The 24,205-nt window shown below is 36.8% G+C and overlaps 1 protein-coding gene across 2 annotated transcripts; it reads left to right on the top strand.

Annotated features, from left to right (window-relative positions):
- Positions 1-821: 821 nt before the first annotated feature.
- On the top strand, positions 822-22,542 carry atp8b5a (ATPase phospholipid transporting 8B5a). 2 transcript variants are annotated; one of them, XM_059548621.1, is made up of 28 exons: positions 822-1,164; positions 7,894-7,985; positions 8,268-8,326; positions 8,614-8,727; positions 9,180-9,278; positions 10,433-10,494; positions 11,644-11,716; positions 11,852-11,922; positions 12,027-12,109; positions 12,616-12,774; positions 13,024-13,112; positions 13,313-13,500; positions 13,637-13,845; positions 14,008-14,054; positions 14,132-14,297; positions 14,390-14,578; positions 15,016-15,131; positions 15,415-15,579; positions 15,911-16,022; positions 16,464-16,569; positions 16,819-16,960; positions 17,130-17,313; positions 18,571-18,791; positions 18,905-18,988; positions 19,236-19,481; positions 19,574-19,712; positions 20,205-20,335; positions 20,626-22,542. In XM_059548621.1, the coding sequence occupies exons 2-28, from the start codon at positions 7,943-7,945 to the stop codon at positions 20,944-20,946; spliced, it is 3,618 nt and encodes a 1,205-aa protein (XP_059404604.1). In that variant the 5' UTR covers positions 822-1,164; positions 7,894-7,942; the 3' UTR covers positions 20,947-22,542. The 2 variants fall into 2 exon arrangements, with proteins under 2 accessions (XP_059404604.1, XP_059404603.1); XM_059548620.1 differs by having other exon boundaries at positions 823-1,164; positions 18,568-18,791.
- The last annotated feature ends 1,663 nt before the right edge of the window (positions 22,543-24,205 follow it).

Genomic DNA, 24,205 nt, shown 5'->3' with positions numbered 1-24,205 from the left:
GGCGTCACATTCAGATTCTCTCACTTCTGCGTTTTGGGGCAGTTTAGGGTCATCGGTTCATTACATTCGTTTTATTGCAAGTATGGATAAACATTGGTAGCTTTATAAATGTTTACTGTAAATATGCTGAGAATCAGATACATGGAAAAGTGTGTAATGACAGTAAGTTCTCTCTGTCTGTGTGTGTGTGTGTGTGTGTGTGTGTGTGTGTGTGTGTGTGTGTGTGTGTGTGTGCGCGCGCTCATGAGTGTTTAATAGTTTCTATTAATATGATTAACCTGATTTCTTGGATTTTTTTTTTCTTTTTTTTTTATGGGTTCATAATAAGGTTATCTATAATAATTTCCACTTATAAAATGCATGCATTCTTGTTACCTGACAATTGTGGTATATGGACTATTTAACTGATGATTAACTAACAGGATGACAATAAGGTATAGGCCTGTGATAGCTTTCTCTCTAAATCGATGCTTGGATTCTTAGTTATAGTTTGGGGATACATTTATATATATTTATATATATTATATAGACTGATTATAATTAGCTTTATATAAAAATGAAAGTCTGTGTTTAGATGTATATTGCGTGTATTTAGTCTGTGTGTGGCCTTGTAGTGGTGATAGTGAACATGCTTAGTACTGCTATACTTTGTCAGTGGTTAGAGGAATGGGGGGGGGGAGGGTTGCTTCCTTTTTTGGTGTGCAAGAAATCGATTCTTTTCTAGCAAGTGAGTGAGAGAGAGAGAGAAACTGAAAAATGTATAGAGATCTTAACAAAAGTTTGACCGTCTGAGTTTGTAACACAGGAAGACCAAGAGTAAATGTTACCTCGGATAAATTGTCACAAGAGTGGAACAAGAAAGAGCAACACGAGAGCATTGTAAGTTGCCGCCCCTCTTCCTTGTTTGTCTTGAGTGTGTGTGGTGGGGTGGGTGTGCATGTGTGCGCGTGTGTGAATGAGTCTAGGCTGGATGTCTGCTCTCCCTGTTTCCCATCAACGTAAAGTGAGAGCAGATGGAAGACTGAGAAGCGAGAGAAAGGAGAAAGAATAGGAGGCCAGGACAAAGAGGAGACTCTTTAGCTGACTTTTTGATGATCTCTGGCTGGAGAAATAAGTCCCACACTAGACCTACACACACTACGATGTCACCGTAGGACACTTACGGTAAGAGTACGGTAAAGTTTTGGGGTGCAGCGAGAGGTCAAGGTCAGTAGAGGGGAATTCAGCAGACAGTCCTAGAAAACACAGGAAGTAAAACAATGTGCGAGAGTATGAGTGTGAAAGAGTTGTTCGTTTTTTGGGGGTTTTTCATCTGTCAGCAGTCTTACAAGAGGGTGGGAAGAGTGAGAGGTTCACACAGCCTGAGGGTGAGTTTTGGTAATCATTGCCTTCTGTACAAGTATATAAGGCATCAAAAATAGACTGAGAAAGTTGAGGTGTTTTGAAATTAGATTTCTTTTGGACTATACAACTTTCAAACCAGTCAACTGTCAGAGAAATATATGGCACACAGGGTTTAGCTCTGGAGAAGGTATATGTTAACACCAGGTGAAAACTGATTTTAAGCCACTGCAGTTTTTTTTTTTTTCCGTGACCCAAAAAAAAAGGATTTTTTATATCTCATTTAAAAAAATCTTACCAACCCCAATGTTTTGAATGGTAGTGTATAATGATTTTCTTCAGGTCCAGCAGTTTGTCATAGGCTGTGTAATGTGTATAAAGGCTTCGTGTATATCTGTGACCGTGGCATGACCCTGAGCTCCTCCGGTTGCCCATATAACTCATTGTCAAATAATGCAGTGACAACACACAGCAGTCTCTTATCTGATCAGATTATCTCTCTGACAGGCTGTTATTGTTAATGGATAAATAATTAAAAGGTCATTAGAAATTACACGCTTTTATCTGTTAAAAAGAGAGTCATCTCCTCGTTTTGCTATACCTGAGTGCTGTTGTAAGGATTGGCTAAATTTTTCCTATGCTCTTGTCTTATAGATTGTCTATTTAGTTGTGATTTATCACTTTAATGCATTTACAAGACATTTTTTATTCTTTACTATTATTATTATTAATTTGCATTTACTTTATATTATTTTGTTTATTTTTGGATGAAAATATTTATATTGGTTTGGTGTTCAAACACAAGCAAGTTCAATTGAGGCTAGTTGAAATATATAAAAACACACACAGACACAAACTATGTATCAGTATGAATAAGTTTAACACGAGTAGAAAAGGAAGTTCAGTTTAGTTGTTCAATGTTTTATTCCCGTGAGGGGATTTCAGTAAAAACGGATAAAACAGAAGTAGCTGAGTTCCTCAAATTCTGTTGTATTGTAATAACTGTGAAGCTGCTAGAAAGGATAACAAAAAGTGAAGAATAAACTAATGTTACAAATAACACTAACAATAGAAGAAGGGGAGCAGCATGTCACAACCAGTATGACATCATATCATTGGTTACATTTGGTTAAGGAAGTATCACTATTACTGTTTCTCATAGGTTGAGTTAGAGGTTTTGACTGACAGCTCTAAGCATTACATTTTGCATTGTAAATTGTCTCGCACCATTTGAGGTGACTCAACCCATGCAGCCATGTAAAGAATTGCTAGACATCTGTGGTGATAAAAGTATGGCGGATGGAGGGGGACAAAAAAGACCCATATACCTGGATTGAAGGAAGGACCTGAACTGTACAGTACATCGATGCTAGCATAAACCGCATAAACTAAATTAAACTTGTTTAAGACATGTCTATCTATTTTGTTTCTTTAAGAATGGTCATGATGTAGATTGGCCTAATTTGAATCCATGAAGTAAGACCATTTACACCTTGGCTGACTGCTAGTTGGTCAGATCAGTTCTTAAGACACATAGTGGCTGTTTATGCTGACCTCAGAATGTCATGGAGATTGCAGATGGGTTACTTTGACCTGAGCCAGTAAGCAGCCACATAAAATGCTAGAAAAAGTACTTGAAACAGCTGCCATCATTAGTCAGATCTCCATCATAGGGCCATAAATGCCAAGCATCTCACACTGGGACGTTTACAAATTCAATTCACACCAAGTTGTATATCTCCAGTGAGATTTTTAACCTTGAACATTGCTCTTTAGCTTCAGCTGCCCATTCCCATGATGCTCTCCTCTGCCTGACTCAGGCAGCATGTTTCCTGCGCCCTCTGAGTGAAGCTGAGGAAATGATGAAATCCCACTGCAACAGTGGCACACTTTTTTGCCTGTTACTCACTACACAGACATTTAGTAAAGGGTCTGCTTCAGGACTGGTTTGGTAGAGATGATGCTGTTGGCCTTTAATGTATTACTAGATGTCCTTAAGAGGTTCCTGTACTTTCCCAGTGGAATAGTGCTGGATGAGCACTATTTGAACAACATTCCTTCAGTAGCCATTAATATGTAAACTCCCGGGAAAGTTGTCTCTCTTTAGTCTTAGCCACCTTTGGCTCTGTTGACCTGATTCAGAGTGATCTTTCAGACTTCCTGAAACACTGTGGATGAGTTTTGCATGGTTTACATGTCTGAGGGACACTTTTATAAACACAGATTAAATGTAAAGCTTAACTCAAAGAAAGCTAATGTTCCAGACCTGTTTCAGTCTTGTGTGTGAGATGATGTTTACATAACTAAAAGAAAAACATTTTCAAGGAAACATTTTGTTAGCCAATTTTGGAAAAACCATCTGGTAAACCCAAATATTTGGATAGAGGTTACTTTTTTTGTTAGATTAAACATTAAGCAGGCATCCATCAGCAGTGGTGCTGGGAAGTAACCAACTAGCAATGTGGTTTAGCTTTTTCCCCAGAAACTAGGTACATTATTCATATAAAAAGTAATAAAATGCTTCTAGCCATTATGTTGCTGTTGAAACATTGATTTAAAGTGTCAGTTTTTTTTCCATTATTTTAGTCAAACGTATTTGTAAAAGTAATCAGAATCCAGCTACTTATTCCTTTGTTACTCACTGACACGTAAACTAGAAGTGAATGAATAAATGTAGCATTATTATACCAGTATTTTTAAACTTTTAGTACTCTTAAAGTTTTATGTGAGAATATTACACTACACACTGATCCTTTAACAAAGCATTGGTGCAACAACACACACCTTATGGACTATTTTCACAGCATTTCTCCACTGCCACAAATACTGCCTTTAAAAATATTCATTTTGTGCATTCTTTACAGTACTGATATTTAAAATTGTCCTTTGAATTTAGCTTTATTGCATGGCAAAAAAAAAAAAGCATTACTGTGCCAAAGCACTGACAGAACCCATTGACCTAACAATGTTGTTGAGCACTCCAAATGCAAGCATTTGCATGCAACAATGAGGCAGCAATGACAGTGCTCTGATCCATACATCGTCAGATTGACAGTACTCTATACCAGTGATGTTGGGGGATCCAGTGGGGGTGGCAATCATATTTCAGGGTGACTGTGCCACTCTTTATAACAACCCTGCTAAAATGTAGTGCCAGTATGTGCGCTCATTGGTGCCCCTTCTGCTGGTGGCGACCACCTAGCTTTCCTGTGCCTAGAAACAGGCCTGATCACTATTTTTGTAACACTGCATTGTGCACCGAACTTTATAGCTGAATAAACGAAAGCATATACTCTCCTAGAATGCTCTTCTCTCTTTTTTATTTGTAGAATTAGAGTGCTTGTTTAATCAGGGGAATCAGTTCATTTGGGTGGTTCATGTAAATATTTGAATGCAAAATTTTGCATTGTTTATTATTTTAAATATAAAATAATAAAATATTATGATATTAATAAATATAATAAAGTATATAAACATAATTATATGATTATATTATTAATAAACATTCTTAATATATATTGTAATGTGTGATTAAAAACTGTGATTCAATTCTGATATGATAATTCTAAAAGATATTGCCTATTAATCAGCTTTGTTGTTGGGTAGGCTACCTTTTGTCAGTTTAACTAATTACTATTAAAATGTAGCTGTAGTTGAACTGTTCTTCCTTACACATATCTTGAAACATGACAAACAGCAGTTTCGAAGAACCTCCCCCAGCACTGATCTGCTGTCATCTCCAGACTGTATTTCTGTGGGATCGCTGCATGTTTAATACTGTCTTAAGATGCATGTGCTGGACTACATAAGCTGCATGTTGCAATCGGTATTCTAGACTGAAACATGTGACACTCACAGATTACAATTCGCTGATTAATTTGAATGTTGTATAATATATCAATGCTTTAATGTATGGTTATGTATTCACTGTTTTTGTTGTTACAGTGTTGTGCCTCACTTGCTGTTGCTAGTCTTTTAGCTTTCCCACAGTCTGTGCAGAATACATTGTACAAGTATGCGCTTGTTTGTCATTAGCACTTCCCTTTATTGTATGATCTTTCAGCGGTTAGTCAAAGTGTTGCGTTTCACAATGTTTTCCCCCCATTCCCTCACCATTTACCAGACTGAGTTTGAGTTGCAATGTTTGTGTTGGTGCATTAAGGATTTATACTGTTAACCTGCATTGATGATATGATATATGATATGATAATTTGCACACACAGTGGCATTTCCTTTTGTCTTCAGTGGGATTCTAAAGAACCCCTTGTGCAATGCACTGCCCTACTTTCAAAACCACTTAATTGTCTTGATCTTCACATTTCTTTCCATTCTTTATTTCTTTATTTATTTATTTGCATGATCGTTTTATTCCGTTATGATTTCTATTTCTATGGCCCAGATTACAGTCATAGGTTTTTAAAAATACCCCTCAGGGCACCGGAGATTATCTGAAGTGTTGTGGAACAATAGTGACCAGAACATGCCAGCACACACACACAGGCATGTGGGGTATTCTGAGACACACAAAGCTGATCAGGAGACAGGATATTACTCCTTTTGTATGCATATTTAACTTGAATTCACTCAGATATAACCTAGATACACAAATATACACGTGCATGCACTCCTTTACCTTGTTTTATTTTTTTACAAAACCGAGATGGGGCTATAATCACATTTCACAGGAACATATGAAAGTATCTAAAAGGTTTTTTGGCTTTGTGTCAAAGGGAAAGGTGGAAATTGAGAGGGCACACAATAGCCCCTCAGAAAACTTACATATGTCTGTCACTTGATTTCTAGACAGTGTTTGTAAAATCACCAGTCATTGTTTTCCCTCCAAAGAGAGGAAGTTTAGCGTATTGAGTGAGGATTTTCTAGGTGCTGCCTTAAATTCTTTATGGGCCAGATGATGTATGACACTAACTAACTAACTATTCATTCATTCATTCATTCATTCATTCAATATTACAGTTTTAGCTTAGAATTTACATGTAAATGATCACTTTAACTTTCTTTGAATTAGTTCATTTCTCTCTTAAATTCAAATTCAATTTGCAATTCTGCAACCTCAATTTAAATTTATCATAAAATGAAATTGGAATTTACAACGCAAGTGTGTGTTTGAGAAAGGGAGAGTGTGAGTGGATGATTTATGGTATGTGATTAGTAAAATTGAAAGTTTTGCCTCTTTCTTTCTGTGGTTTGAATTTTTTTTGTTTCCCCCCTTTTCTCTGCCTACTTTTTGCTCTCTACATCTTTATTCATTAAGCAGGTCCTGCATAACATAAAGTTTATGTAATATAATTTTATTTATTAAAATAGTAGTATCAATACATTTTATATTTTAGTTCTCTCAGTGACTACTTTCTTGTCGCTGTACAGTGAGGGTACCGCCTGACCCTTCTGTGGTGGAAGTGAGACAGGTGTTCCTGCAGCATGCGTGTTTGCAAACATACATTTGCATATGTGGTTTTTATGTGTGCATATTGTGGTCGGGGCCTTGTCATTTTGCACCTCCTCCCAGAACCCCTTGTATTTGTTTCTGTGGTTTAATTGGACTCATGTCTGTTTTTCTCTGTAACCTGTTTATTTTTTGTCTTATTCTGTCACTTTTCCTGTAAATCACTCCCTGCATCTTGTGCTGCCATGATGAATTAACATCAGAAAGTTTGCACATTTGGCTTGGGTGTTGTCTCGGTCTCAGTACATGCTGTAATCTTTTTATTTTTTGGGCTCAGTCATTACTAACACTTAGAGTGTGAAAGGTCTTATGCATTCCATTGCAAATTAGATTTGCAGTGTAAAGACTGTGTATGTTGATTATACAGATTGCCATGAACTGTGAATTCAAAAATATGATGACTTGTAACCCAAAGGTTTGAGTCTTGGTACCGGCAGGTCAGTGGGGGGAGTGAAAAACCACCACGACTGAGGCAAGAACCTTGAGCAAGGCACCGAACCCCTAATTTTTCCCCCGGGGTTTCCCGCCGCAGCAATATGGCTGCTCACTGCTCCGGGTGTGTGTGTTCTCTACTGTGTGTGTGCACTTGGATGGGTTAAATGCAGAGCACAAATACCGAGTATGTGTCACCATATTTGGCCACATGTCACTTCACTTAACTTCACATTTACTGTGCTTTTCTGGTCCATTTGCTCACTGTCTTTAGTTATTGAATGGAAGAGCAGCTTGAACATTCAGTTAAATGTCTCCTTTTATGCTCTATAAATAAAGTCATCCCAGTTTCAAACTACATTAATGTAAGTAAATGATGACAGAATTCAGACGTTTAGGAAAATATCCCTTTAAGACTTCCAATTAAACTTGAGTAGGACATGTACTGATTTGTAACCCCTTAATTATTTATTTCTGGTTTTCATAATGACAATTTTTTTCCATTGTGTCTATCCATTAAAAATGCAAAATCAGGATGTACTGGTGCTTTTGTGCAAACAAATGATGCTTGAAAATCATTTTGAATCATCATTAAGCAGTTCATATTCTTTCTGGAAGGAAACAAGTTCTCTTCAAGTGTTTTGTTCTCTTTTCAGAGAAATCATGATTAATCCTTGAAAAGGAAAAGGGACGGAAAGGGAAGACATGTCATTCTTTGGCTTAGACTGCACACGGAAGAAAGAAAGAGGTACATGCACAGATCTGACAAAAGAACTAGAAAACTAAAGTCTTTCATCACTCATTTTTGTGAGGTTGAAATTGTGGTTGATTTCCCCAAAAGGTTATTGAAAGTTAGACGTTTTTGTTGTTGTTGTGTTTGTTGGTTTTTTTGAGCATCCTAACAAAAACATTCGGCAAATTATACACATCAAAACCTTCCAAAGTCTAAACATTTAAAAAGAGTTTTCCTTTCTTATGCAATTGTTGTTTCATATCAGAAAGTGCAATTTCTCTATTTATTTTCTTCTAGAGGAGGAGAGGAAGATCAGAGCAAATGACAGAGAATATAACTTATCCTTCAAATATGCTGTGAGTATAAAATCAGAAAACTAAAACAAAATCATTATTTCAAACCTGCATAAATGAACATTTATGTTATGTCTGGTGATATATTTGACAGAATGTCATCATGACCAGTTATTTTTTATTCCAACAACACCAACACTTTTTATTTGTCATTGTGTTTCATCACTTATTACTTACATCTTGAAATGATGTAATGCATGTGTAATCTTGAGACAAACCACATCTCTGCATGTAACATGATATCAGAACATTACTGAACCATCTTTCATCTCTGTCCTTTCTTCCTGAAGACCAATTCCATCAAGACCTCCAAATACAATCCCTTCACATTTCTGCCTCTCAACTTGTTTGAGCAGTTCCAGAGGATCGCTAATGCCTACTTCCTCTTCCTGCTCATCTTACAGGTGTGTATAATCCAAGATTACTGGATGAAGCATTGGAAAAATGTGTTTGTCAGTCTAAAAATTAAGTAAATTAATGAATCTGGATTCGGAAACAAAGTCCGTTTGATTCAAAAGAAGTGACATTCTTCAAAGATGTTGCCTCAGATGCATATATTTTAGTTTAGTCATGCATATTTCAAAGAATGTGGGGGAGACAGAAGTGTGTGTAACTGTTAAAAATTACATGATCAATAACAGACAATAATCATATTATCATAAATTGTATTTCTAAGCTCATATCACGCAGTCATATTAAGTGATATGACTTCTCCCATTCATACTGTATATGTACAAGCCTAACCTCTCTGGCTCACGGTGTATAGTAACTGTAAATCAGTATATTGCTGGCATTACTTGAATATCATGTTTCCACATTCAAAGCACGTTAACATTTTTTTGTTTGTGTTTTGTAGGTTATTCCTGCTATTTCTTCTCTGTCCTGGTTTACCACGGTTGTCCCTCTAGTCTTAGTATTATCAGTGACTGCAGCCAAAGACGCCATCGATGATATTGTAAGTACACACATTTGACAGTATACAGCAAACTAAAGACCTAGTCATTCTTTTTTCCTGAGAGGAAACAACAAGACTGTCATTAGACTGTTTTTGCCAAATTATTCAGAAAGTCTTTAAAAGGAGAGTCCACCCGGAAAAGAAAATTCAGTCATCATTTCCTCACCCTCAAGTCGATCCAAATCTGTATGACTTTCTTTCCTCTGCTCAACACAAAAGAAGATTTGTTGATAACCGAAATGTTTTTCCGATTGACTTTCATTGTGTTGTTTGTCTATACTATGGAATTCAAGGCAACACAATCTGTTTAGCTTTCGCCATTCTTCAAAATTTCTTCTTGTCTTTCACAGAAGATATGAGGGTGAGGATATGATGACAGAAATCAAATTTTTGGGTGGACTATACCTTACATTTTTTGGTTTATAGAAAATGTCTTCCATGCCACAATTGCAACATTTTGTTGATTGTTTTGTGCCATGTAGTACTGGATAGCCTTGCCCATTTTGACATGCCCTTAGTCCAAAATCTCCATCTTCATATCTATTGGATTGCACCTGGTAAGGAGTATGAATCAATTGAAGTATTCTTGAAATCAGGTGACAATGTGGTACACCCATTAAGTTCTGCTCTCCCCATGTGATCCAGAGGAACTCCAGTCTTTCTGCCAGACCCCAAATTGAGCTAACTTGGGTTTTCCCATGCTCTGGTTTTGAGTCTTATGGAAATAAACAACATTTTAGTGAGGCTGGCGGCTTTTACTGCAATACTCAGTACATGTCTAATTTAAATGCCCATTACTTTGATACACAGGCTTAATTTAATATGTCAAGCAAAATTTCCTCTGAGTAACAGAGACTCGCAAAGCAAAAGTTTACAGATATAAAATTTGTCAGCGGTGGACTGGAAAGTTTGATACAATAGTCCTTCTGTTCCTGCTAAGAGGAGTGGAGTGGAATTAGGGAATCACACTCCTCGCCCCTCCTCTCCTCTTTTTCTCCCTTCTAAAAACTGGGATGAGCTGGTTTCTGGATGCAGAAGGTCTTGGCGTTTGACCATTCAGCCCATGAGGGCTTCTGTTATCTTTTTTCTTTTTGCTTTCATTTGGCTTCTTACATGATTTTTCTTAAGGTTTTTTTTGTCTTCTTTTCTGACAGAATCGCCACAGAAGTGACAGAAAGGTGAATAACCGTAAAGTGAATGTGCTCATCAGTGGAAAGTGAGTGGCTGTCAAATATTGTTTGTCACCCTCTCTCTCAGTCTTGTTACCTATACACCTTTTTTCATACAAGAATTTCACATAAAACCAAATGCAATCAGAGCTGTTGTAGGTTCGATAGTTTACCAAAAAGTAGTTTTAAATTTCCTTTATTATTATTCCTTTATCTTTCATTTTGGTATATGATAATGACTCAAGAGTTTTTCAGTAAAATGCATCACCAATACTATTAATAGTTTCAGAAATTCTGCCTTTTAGCTCAGATTTGGTGCATAAAAGAAAGTCAGGGCAAATTGTATTTATAGAGCACAAGTTTAACACAACCATAGCTGATCCAAAGTGCTTTACAATAAGAATAAATAAAAAAATGTAAAAAGCCTTTTCTGTTTTCCTCAGCAATTATATGTGGGCTTTTTAGAGTAAAAAGGTGGGATTTAATGAGTTCTTCTACTTATTTGTCTCTGGTTTAATCTGGAAGGATTTTAATTTTCAACTTACTACAAAACAAACACATAAATCACAACAGGACACAGCTATAGACACACAGAAAGGTTCTTCCTGTTGTTGTAACCTGTTCTCATGTTTTTACAACACACACACACACACACACACACACACACACACACACACACACACGTTTGTTTTTGTGAAACATGGTTTTTATACTGTAGAAACTGTATATTCTATCGCCCTTCACCAACCCTACCCCTAACCCTCACAGGAAACTTTGTGGATTTTTACTTTCTCAAAAAAACTTATTCTGTATGATTTATAAGCGTTTTGAAAAATGGGGACATGGGTTATGTCCTCATAAGTCACCCTCTCCTTGTAATACCTGTGTCATGCCCATGTCATTATACAGAGTTGTGTCCTGATATGTCACAAAAACAAGAGCACACACACACACACACACACACACAATGGCTGTTAGAATGATGCCTCAGAGATCTATTTTTCTATTTTTGAAATAATTTCCAGGTGGCCCCTCATCATATTTAAAGTCAGTATCAAGCTCATCAAGAATGTGCATTCATAATTTATGTTGAATTAAATAGAAACATATAACCCACACAAGCTAAGTGTTGAAAATGTTGTGTTGTAATCATAATTATGTGGTAGACATCCATTTTTCTCTCTTTTTCACAATAGACTGATAAGCGAGAAATGGATGAATGTGCAAGTGGGAGACATCATAAAGTTGGAGAATAACCAGTTTGTCACAGTAATACATTTTACAGATTTAGATTTATATTAAATTTACCTGTAACATTTGACTTTATATCTTTACTTAAAGATTTAGGAGCAGATGCATATGGATGAATTAACATCATGTTGTCTCTCTGTATCCTCCTCACAGGCAGATTTGCTCCTGTTGTCCAGCAGCGAACCTCTCAACTTAATCTACATTGAGACTGCGGAGCTGGATGGGTGAGTACAAGAAACACAGTAGAGGCATTGTTGTTTTTATGTTTAACACATTTGTTATTATGTACATTGTTTGTTATGTGTTTCTTTTTTTCTTTTTCACACAGAGAAACCAACCTGAAGGTTAAACAGGCTCTGACTGTAACAGGAGACATGGGGGACAATTTAGAGGCTTTGGCTGCATTCAATGGTGAGGAAAAATAGAGAGCGAGAGAATACCTTGCTCTAGTTAAAGGAATAGTTCACCAAAAAATTACAATTCTCTCATCGTTTACTGACCCTCAAGTTATTGCAGGTTTGAAAACATGAGCCGAAAATTTAGAAAAGAGCAGTGCTCTGCTAGTCAACCACCGAATCAGCTTGTCCTGTCAGTCTAATCTAAGATCATAGCGCAAGCTCTCTAAAATCTTTGGTTTGCTGTTAGGTAAACTGTCATATTAGCAGAAACTTTAAAAAATACAGTTTCTCCTCCATCATTGCAGTCTCTGGATGTTCCAAGCAACAACGGACTTCTATCACCAAAGCAGAACGCTTCTCCATTTCTTCAGTTGGACATTAAAGTCTGTCAACAAAAGTCAAAAGAGCTATGCAATTCCCAAAAAAGTTAATATAAATGAAATGTAACTGAAAACTCCTAAATCTTTTCAACTTCTGAGCAATAAAATTTTCCTCTGGTCTTCTCTGTGCTTTCTTCAGGGGAGGTGTGCTGTGAGCCTCCTAACAATCGTCTGGATCGCTTCATGGGCACGCTGACGTTCGACTCGCAGAAATACTCCCTGGACAATGAGCGAGTCCTGCTCCGGGGCTGCACGCTCAGAAACACTGACTGGTGTTTTGGCCTGGTGCTGTTTGCAGGTAATAAATTCAGGCAGATGTGTGGTATATGCTCTGGAGCAGTCAGGTGTCCCAGTTTAATTCTTCTTCGGAGAATGTGTATTCTTTTGAGGCTGTAAAATGGTTTGCCAGTCCATAGACTAAATAGATTAGACCCAAACTGGTTCTTAAATAACATACTGTACTGGATTTATGGTTGAAATCATTATAGTGGCTTGCTCTACTGAAGTAAAAGTGGTCTGGTTCATTTATACACTGTTATGTCTTTAGGCCCAGAGACCAAGTTGATGCAGAACTGTGGGAAAAGCACCTTTAAGAGGACGAGTATCGATCGACTTATGAATGTACTGGTGCTCTTTGTAAGTTAAATGCTCTTTCACTTCAAGATATGCAAGATATGATATATAAGTGCTGTCAAATGATCAATCGCAATTAATCGCATATATATATACTGTATGTGTGTGTATTTATATACACATAATAAATATACACATTACAGAGTGGAGGAGATTGGTCACTATAAGTTACTAACCAAGGTTGTGTTTTTGTTTTTTTGTAGATTTTTGGGCTTCTGGCTCTGATGTGTATTATTCTGGCTGTAGGGAATTGGATTTGGGAAAACCATGCAGGGTCAAAGTTCAAAGCCTTTCTTCCACGAGAAGAGAACACTGTGTTTTCAGCGTTTCTCACTTTTTGGTCCTACATAATAATCCTCAACACTGTGGTGCCCATCTCACTATATGTCAGGTAGAGTGTGTTCATGTACTGTATAATTGTTTGTTTTCTGTAAAATTATATGAAAATGAAGAAATGAAAAAAAACAAAAAACTTTTGCACTAATTTAAAAAAGGAATGTCATTTTCATTCTCTGTTTACATTGCAGTATGGAAGTGATTCGGTTAGGTAACAGTTACTACATTAACTGGGACAGGACCATGTATCATGCACAAACTGACACGCCAGCTGAGGCTCGAACCACAACACTCAATGAAGACCTCGGTCAGATCAAATACGTCTTCTCAGACAAAACCGGCACGCTCACCCAGAACATCATGACCTTCAACAAATGCTCCATTAATGGGAAATCTTATGGTCAGGACCAGTCCCACATGCATTATTCGTTTATTTTATTTATAGGCCTATTTTATTTCAAAAGATTGCCAATGCTGACATTCCAAGACATAAAAGTCTCCTGCAGCGATCAAACAGCCAGATACTGTTTGAACTTGAAAGTGTGTTTTCTCTGCCCTACAGGAGATGTTATTGACCACTATAGTGGACAGAGCCTGGAGATCACAGAGGTGAGAAACAAAGTCTCAAACGATCACCAGGGGTTTTAATGAGTCTGCTGGGTTAATGAGTTTGAGTTTGATAATAGGAAATGACACCAGTGGATTTCTCCTTTAACCGGCTTGCGGACCCAAAATTCCTCTTTTATGATCATAGTCTGGTAGAGGGTGTAAAACTGGAGCTTCCAGACGTTCATGCTTTCTTCAGATTACTCGCTCTCTGTCACACTGTCATGGCAGAAGAAAAAAGGGAGGGTGAGTGATTGTGTATAACATGCCTTTAATTTTTACAGTTTGTGTACATTAAAACATGAATAGTTTTATTTTTATTTTTGTTTATTCTGTAGGTGATCTGGTGTACCAGGCCCAGTCTCCTGATGAGGGTGCTCTGGTTACGGCTGCACGTAATTTCGGCTTTGTTTTCCGCTCACGCAGTCCTGAGACAGTGACAATAGAGGAGATGGGGGTTCAGAGGAGCTATGAGCTGCTAGCCATCCTGGATTTTAACAATGTGCGAAAAAGGATGTCTGTAATTGGTATGCTCACTAGTGATTGAGCAAATAGTTCACCCAAAAATAAGAACTTGTTGAAAATGTACTCACTCTCAGGCCATCCAAGATGTGAATCTGTTTCTTTCTTCATCAGATAAGATTTGGAGAAATTTATCATTACATCACTTGCTCACCAATGGATACTCTGCAGTGAATCGGTGCCAAATATATCATTGTGTTTTGATTTGAAAAACAGGGGACTGACTTTTTCACTAGATTAATTCAAGCCATGTAAAGCTATAATTCTCCAAATCTGTTCAGATGAAGAAACAAACTCATCTTTATCTTGGATGGCCTGATGGTGAGGAAATACACAGCAACATTTTATCTTTGGGTGAACTTTTGCTTTAAGAAGGCTTCATGGTTCTTCTCATATATTGTGTATTTGTGTGTGATATATGTGGGGTTTATTTTCCTTTCAGTTCGTAATCCAGAGGGCAAGCTCTCCCTGTACTGTAAAGGAGCAGACACCATCATATATGAGAGACTACATCCCTCCTGCAGCGAAGTGATGAAGGTCACCACAGAGCACCTCAATGTGAGTCAACACCAGAGGGCTCTAGTGAGTCTACAAGGAGAATGCTTTATCTCAAACACTTTAGGCAAAATAACTGTTCCAAAACCTTGTGAGCTGCCTTCCTCACTTCTGTCTACATGGGTGGTAAACTATTTGTTTCTTAAATCAAATAGAATATCATAAGCACGTTATGTCCATTGAAATCTCTGCAGATTTCCTCACAGTAGGAATACTAAATATTGGCCGTTAACGATGTATTTGATTGTGCATTCTCTCACAATCTTTTTTCTCTCTGCCTCTGTAGGAGTTTGCTGGTGAGGGGTTGAGAACTCTTGTTCTAGCATATAAGGATTTGGATGAGGAATATTTTTCAGAGTGGAAACAGCGCCACCATGAGTCCAGTGTTGGTCTGGAGGACCGGGAGGAGAAACTGGAGAAACTATACGAGGAAATAGAAAAAGATATGATGGTATGCACAAAACACTAAATATATCCAGCACACACACACACACACACACATTTATATATTACTTCAAATTATGTTACTAATATTTTTTTTATCATATAAAGTGCAGTAAATGTGAATATTAAATCAGTCATTTGCCTGCGTCTCTTGTGTTTTTGGTATGTAACTTCATCTGTAGATGGCACACTTTATACTTACTATAGCCATTTTATTCAACCAACCAACCAAAAAAAAAAAAAAAAAACTTAAAAAATGGTTTGTTAATTTACCCTAAATGTTGGCTGTTTTTAAGAATAAGAAGCTAAAGTGTTTTTGTGCTGTACTTTTTGTGTAGTTAATTGGAGCCACAGCCATAGAGGATAAACTTCAGGATGGAGTCGCTCAGACGATTGAACTGCTGGCCAGAGCAGAAATCAAAATCTGGGTGCTCACTGGTGACAAGCAAGGTGCTTCATTATTTCTACATGCTATTTGCGACCTTTTTTTTCTCATCCCAAGTGTTATTTGAAAAATTGGCATATCTGATCACTCTAAGATTACTGACATGATTAAAGTAAACCTGATGTGTTTGCATTGCCTAATTTTCTGTGCTGTGCATCTCATGCCATGAGGGAGGAAGAACGACATCAAGCAACACAATCTCTTCCCAAAGACTATTTTTGTAATTAAACTCAAACTTCTATGCTGTACATTATGAATGTGCAATGATTCAGTTATGTAACATAATGAGGTCAGTGCTTGTGTCATTTATAATCATTATGTAATGTACTGATTACCCACCATTTTTGTGCGCTTTCATGGTTGGCAGGATTGTTAATTAAGTTCTTTTAATAATAAATTACCAAATGGCCCTCTGAAAACTTTTATAAAATGTCTTTCTCTAAAAGAGACCGCTGAGAACATTGGCTACTCATGTAACCTGCTGAGGGAGGAGATGAACGACGTGTTTATTGTTGCAGCTAACTCACCAGAGGAGGTCAGACAGGAGCTGAGGTAATATATCTCATGCAGATGACATAATATGTATTATGTATTAAAACACATGGAGTTATTTGGGTGGGTGTTCACAAAATGGGTGTTTTATGAGACAATTTAAATGATTTCAGTTAAGATTCCATATCCAAGATTTAGCTTGCGAAAGCATGAATCTTTTTCCAGCCCAGTGGTTTTTTTTGTTTGTATGTTTCTACAGAATTTCTGTTGTGTTTATTCATATTGTCTCTTTTTTTGTTTTTTGTAAAGGGATGCCCGTCTAAAGATGTGTCCTGATACTGAACAAGACAAATTCCTTATTCCTGAGATTATCCTGGGTAATATTCCAAAAGTGGTTCAGGATGAAAACGTGAACGGAGAGTACGGACTGGTGATAAATGGACACAGTTTGGTGAGAAACAGGAACAGTCTCTTTCCCTCCTCTTTACTGAAAGTGACTCTTGGTACTGAGATGGGTGTTGCTGCACAGAGTGAAACCATCCCATTTCCTGTTGTTTATGTATACAGTATGTCATGTTTTCATACCCCAGTGTAATCGTATGGGATCTTTGTGTTTGTAGGCGTTTGCTCTGGAGAGCAACATGGAGCTGGAGTTTTTGCGGACGGCTTGCATGTGCAAGACAGTCATCTGCTGTCGAGTGACTCCTCTGCAGAAAGCCCAGGTGGTGGAGCTGGTCAAGAAATACAAGAAAGCAGTCACTCTAGCGATAGGAGATGGAGCTAATGATGTCAACATGATTAAAGGTGAATTCAGCTTGACAATAATATCGATGCATATTAACATCAAAATTCTTAGGAATCAATGGCATTTTAGACAGAATGTGATTTTATTTTTTTTATTTTTTCAAATGTTCCTGCAGATATTAAATCACAATTGGACTATTTTAGATTTTACTTGTTGTTCATAGCAATGCAGTTACATTATTTGTGTGTATATATATATATATATATATATATATATATATATATATATATATATATATATATATATATATATATATATATATATATATATATATATATATTTATATATATATATATATATATATATATATACAGTACAGACCAAACGTTTGGAAACATTACTATTTTTAATGTTTTTGAAAGAAGTTTCTTCTGCTCATCAAGCCTGCATTTATTTGATCAAAAATACAGAAAAAAATGTAATATTATGAAATATTATTACAACTTAAAATAAGAGTTTTCTATTTGAATATACTTTAAAAAAAATTATTCCTGTGATGCAAAGCTGAATTTTCAGCATCATTACTCCAGCCTTCAGTGTCACATGTAACATCCAGTCTATCACGTGATCATTTAGAATTCATTCTAATATTCTGATTTATTATGAGTGTTGGAAACAGTTCTGCTGTCTAATATATTTGATGAATAAAAGGTTAAAAAGAACTGCATTTATTCAAAATAAAATAAAAATTCTAATAATATATATATTCTAATAATATATTTTCTTTACTATCACTTTTTATCAATTTAACACATCCTTGCTGAATAAAAGTATTGATTTTATTTAAAAAAAAAAAGTAAGAAAAAAAAAATTTATGACCCCAAATTACTGACCAGTAGTGTATATTGTTATTACAAAATATTTATATTTTAAAAACATAGCTTCTTTTTTTTTTTTATTCATCAAAGTATCCTAAAAAATATATATTAAGCAGCAGAACGGTTTCCAACTTTGATAATGAATCATCATATTAGAATGATTTCTAAAGGATCATGTGATAATGATCCTAAAATTTTAGCTTTGCATCACAGAAATAAATGATAATTTAAAGTATAATAAATTTAAAAACAATTAGTTTAAATTATAATAATATATCACAATATTACATTTTTTTCTGTATTTCTGATCAAATAAATGCAGGCTTGATGAGCAGAAGAAACTTCTTTCAAAAACATTAAAAATAGTAATGTTTCCAAACTTTTGGTCTGTACTGTATATATATATAAAATGTTATTCTCTTTATTCTTCTGCAGCAGCTCACATTGGTGTGGGTATCAGCGGTCAGGAAGGGATGCAGGCTGTGCTGTCTAGTGACTTTTCTTTTGCTCAGTTCCGTTTCCTGCAGCGCCTCCTGCTGGTACATGGGCGCTGGTCATACCTGCGCATGTGCAAGTTCCTGCGGTACTTCTTCTATAAGAACTTCACCTTTACCTTTGTGCATTTCTGGTACGCATTTTTTTGCGGCTTTTCTGCTCAGGTGAGCCAAGTGCAACAGAACTGAAAACTCTTCTTTTTTTCTTGCAATTACCCTTGCAAAGACTTATTAATGTAAATATAAAAATAATGTGAGATTCTTGCATGTCTTTCTAGACAGTATATGATGAAGGCTACATCACTTTGTATAACTTGGTATACACTGCCCTGCCTGTTCTGGGAATGAGTCTGTTTGACCAGGTAGGGTTTTTGTGTTTGTGTGTGTTACATGATATGAAAACTTATTTATGTCTGTTTATGTCCAAACAATTCTGATGATGCTCAATTCAGACAGTTGAGGAAGGCTTTTGAAGAAACATGTGTTTTTGTTTTGTTTTGTTTTTTTACTATTAACCTTGAAGAAACGTCAATTGTGTGTTAAAAGATGAATGAGACTTTGAGGCATTTCAACTGTATATTAATGGTTAGTTTTTTTCTGTTTCTCCAGGATGTGAATGCTGGCTGGAGTCTCGAGTACCCTCAGCTGTATTTGCCTGGACAGTTGAGCCAGTACTTCAGTAAACATGCTTTCATGATGTGTGCACTTCATAGCTGGTACAGCTCTCTAGTGCTGTTCTTTGTGCCTTATGCTGCCACATATGACACTGCGAGAGACGACGGCAAAGATGGGGCAGACTATCAGTCATTCGCACTGATTACTCAAACCTGCCTCACCGTCACTATGTGTGTACAGGTCGGTATATCCCTGCATTGCAGTTAATGTTTATGCATTTAATTTGTTTAGATGTTTTAGTTATCCTAATTTCTTCTCTATATTCCCCACAGCTGGGACTAGACCTCTCGTACTGGACTGTTGTTAACCATCTCTTTGTTTGGGGAAGTTTGGGAATGTTCTTCATATTGACCTTCGCCATGTACACTGATGGACTTTTCCAGTTACGTCCATCTTCTTTTGCGTTCATAGGTAAGCAGGGCTTGCATTGTCTCTATATTGTGTTAGTTTGGGGTTTTTTTGGATGCAAAATTGTCAAAATATGTAAAAAATGTGCGTGTGCGCAAAAAAAAAAAAACTATTACTGTAAAAATTGTATGTATACTGTATATATCAGTCATATATTTTATTTTTATTTTGTTTAATATGTAGTGATGTTTGATTTTGGTGTTATATTAGAGTTTTCATCTAATAATAAAAATGGTTAAAATGCTTTACAAAAGCTGAATGACTGTGCAACTATTGTTATTATAATCATTATATTTTTTTTTACAATTTTTATTATTGGATGAAAACAATACAATAAAATGCATAAGGATATGTGAAAATCATTTAGCATTCCATTTTTTTACATTTCCATTCCAATTTTAAATATGTCATGTCACATACTGTTTTTCATATTCATTTTCTAGAAAAAGTGTTTTGTATGGAGTATATACAGTGTGTGTATGTTGTGTTTTACAGGAACTGCCAAAAATTGTCTTAACCAGCCCAATGTGTGGCTGACTGTTGTATTGACGGCTATACTGTGTGTGCTGCCTGTGGTTGGATACCGGTTCATCTACAGCCAGATCTCTCCTACCATCAATGAGAAGGTATAGAGTTACTTAACATCCCATCATTGATCCTCAAATAGAGGGTAAATCACAGTTCCAGTTACTGACCGAATAACAGCAAAAAACATAATTATTCCATGAAATATTATCATATCAATTACTTTGAAGATTGTTTATAAAACACTTTACACATTGGCATGTTCTGAATATGAATTGATTGACTATGTTTACATGCACATCAATGAAATGCATTGATGTTGCTGATATGGATGGATGGATAGATAGATAGGTGAACAAATTAACAAATCTGTTTTGATTGCTAAATACAGGTGAGGTATAAGGTGTGTCAGATGAAAGAACCTGCTCCTCGTCCGCGCCGCACCAGGCTCAGCCGAAGGAGCACACGTCGGTCTGGTTATGCCTTCTCTCACGCCCATGGTTATGGTGACCTTGTGACCTCTGGCAGATTTCTGCGGCGAAATGCGCTCACTAGCTCCATGGGATTGATTCCCACAGGACGCTCTCCTGGCTTCAAGCCCACAGGATGGTCTGCGGGTTACAGCCCGGTCGGGCGAGAACAAAACCCCAAACAGAAAGTAGAACCAACGTCACTGCAGCTGTTTCGTGCGGTTAAAGACTCTTTGTTTTGAGGGTGCAGCTTTTTAAACTGAGCTAGAACCAAAATCTTAAATGCTTGTTTATAGGGTTTAAACTCTTTGGGACAATTTCACAGCTGCTGTGTTATGTCAATATGTATATAACAGAATATCTATACGCACACTAAGAACAATAGACTTGATTCCTGAAAGTACTAAATCTTGTTTGGGAGTGTGCATGGACACACTTATCACTCAGAATGCAAGTGTGGTTTGCAGCACGAACAAACTATAACCATCGAAATACGAAATAACCATCATCCTGAAGGACAGAGATTACTTGTCCTGTCATCAGTACTATAGAAGCGACAGACAAACTCGACTGTAAGAGAGAAAAAAACAATAACACGCCAATGATGTCATAGACGAAGTCATGAGTGATCTATTTCCTGTTCTCTTCCTCTTCCAGGTGCTATGTCCACTAATGTCTTTGAGTCCTGAGTTAAATATATACCACACCTAACATTATATTAATTTCATTACTCAAAGGGCTCATGTCATATTTTTATCCTTTCCCTGAGGTCCATTTGTAATGTTTATCAAACAGTCCTAATTTAGTTCCCCCGCCCTCTCAAGGCCTTTAGGATCAAAAAGGCCTTTTTGCTACTGTACCTTAAAGAGCTCAATATAAGAGCCTTCTTAGGATGTGAAATGAATGATGGCCTATTCACACCAAGAATGTTAAATATTACATTAACTGTATTAGGGTCTACACCAGCACATGATAATATTGTTTACTAAAAGTGTGTGCTACAGTTTTGTTGTCTGCCACTTTAAATGCTCCAGCTCTTTAAAGCAGGATGGATTTGTTTGGCTGTCAATGTCTTTTTGCTTTTTTTTTATCAGCTGGAAAAATTATTTTGCAAGTAATTCATTATTGTTATAGTGTGTGCTGTGCTGTCCTTTTTAGATTCATTTTTAAAACAATATCTGTATTGTTGATGTTATCGCTGTTGTGAATGGGCCTTAACAGTCCAATGAAATGGTTCTCTACTCTTATCTTTACCAACTTGTTACCAGCTAGAATAATCATATCCATTATAGTATCAATCCCACTTCCTCTTCATTATTTTACTGTGATTAGGCAGTCCAAGTTGCTAAATGCGAAGGGTATGTGTTAATGTATTCATCACTTTGACAACACAAAGTCACAGCTTCCAGAACAAGACGTTTTTGTAGCTTTGTTTCTATACATGCTTTTTCTTTGGACTAGGACAAGGACTTCTGAATGTTTCATTATGTTTACATCCCAAAGTCGTATATTTCAAAAGATCAAGGAAGCATCCATTTTTCACATCGTGACTTCATTATGTCAGAGCTAAAAAATAAATAAAGGGAGACCAATGTGAACATATTTATAGTATTAAATACTGAATGCCTTGCATAAGACTTGGAATTAAAGATCAATGTAAGCACAAGTTCTTATGGTTTGGGAACATACAAGTGTATTTTCAGTGCAGTAAAATTTTAATTTAGCTTTTACTCGGTATACTAATATACATACATCACATTCATACTCTAATTGTACTATGCAAATCCTGTAAAAGCAAAAACATTTTGTACAAATAAACTACTTTTTTAAATATTGTATTGTTACGACCAGCTCAAGCCATAACACAAAAGAGGGATCAAACGGAAATGTTCATTCAAAAATAAGATTTATTGAGTTAAACATAACAAACAGTAACAATAATAATAATAATAAACAAAAGTCTAGGGTTAAGGGAAAACAAAAGATTGACAACATGTGTAAGCAAAACACAATGAGCCACTCATGAGGAGAGTATCCCCATGGAGTGCCTGCTCTAAACAAGACAACACTCTTTTATACACAACTGATTATCAATTAGGATGAGGAAGACCAATCAGGAACTCCCACGTCCAGGACCAATGGGATCAGGAGACTCAGGGACGTCACACCTCCCAATCCAAAAGGAGGTTCTCTAAAGAACCGACAAAAGAAAACAGAAATAACAAAAAATAGAACTGATGCAAAATAAGCATTTAATGTGAATATCCAACACTTAATACTCATCTCAATAAATCCCACTCAATTTCGCTCCCGGAATCCTGGGCCCTAGGATATCAGAGAGATGAAAGAGAAAGAAAAGAGAGAGAAGAAGAGTACCGGACACTACTAGGACAGTCTACATACGCGAGAGAGCATCCGCAATTATGTTATCCTTGCCACGTATGTGCTTAATCTGTAAGTGGAAAGGTTGAAGAATAAGGCTCCATCTCATTATTCTCTGATTCTTACCGCGCATGCGATCTAAGAAAGTCAATGGATTGTGGTCGGTGTATACTGTAATCGGACCACATACAGAGCTCAAATAGACCTCAAAATGTTGAACGGCTAAAATAAGGGCTAACGCTTCTTTTTCCACTGTAGAGTACACTTGTTGGTGACGATTGAACTTTTTTGAAAAGTAACTGACTGGATGTTCGATTGCGTTAGAATCCTCCTGTAGAAGAACAGCACCAGCACCATAAGCGCTTGCATCAACAGCAAGTAAAAAAAAGGGTTTTCAAAATTAGGAGTAGCCAACACCGGAGCATTTGCCAATAAGGATTTGGCGTTCTCAAAGGAACACTGACATTGTTCTGACCACTGAAATGGTCTCTTAGGGCTTAACAAATCAGTCAGAGGGGCAACTACACTTGCAAAATTATGACAAAACCCCCTGTAGTAACCCACCATCCCAAGGAATCGTCGTAACTCACGACGGGTAGTTGGTTTGGGAAAACTACAGATTGAATTCACTTTAGCGTGAATCGGCTTCACACAACCCCTGCCCACTACCTTTCCTAAGTACGTCACAGTAGCCTTTCCGAATTCGCACTTGGCAAGGTTGACAGTCAAGTTGGCTTTAGCTAGACGCACAAAAAGCTCTCTAATTTGATCAAGGTGTTCCGACCAAGAAGAACTGTATAAAACAACATCGTCTAGATAAGCCTCACAACCGGTCATCCCAGACAACACTCGATTTATTAACCGCTGAAATGTAGCAGGAGCGTTTCGAACGCCAAAAGGCATGACTGTGTACTGCAGAAACCTATCAGGTGTTACAAAAGCAGATAGTTCTTTAGCACGGGATGTTAATGGCACTTGCCAATAACCTTTCAGGAGATCGAATTTACTCACAAATTGTGCGGAGCCAACACGGTCAACGCAGTCATCAATTCTTGGTAGAGGGTAACAGTCTGGTTTTGTCAAAGAATTGAGCTTCCTGTAATCCGTGCAAAAACGATA

This window comes from Carassius carassius, chromosome 4, assembly GCF_963082965.1.
Source record: "Carassius carassius chromosome 4, fCarCar2.1, whole genome shotgun sequence".
Classification (NCBI taxonomy): Eukaryota; Metazoa; Chordata; class Actinopteri; order Cypriniformes; family Cyprinidae; genus Carassius; species Carassius carassius.
The sequence above is the reverse complement of the archived record's forward strand: the minus strand, read 5'-3'. Positions and strand labels throughout refer to the sequence as shown.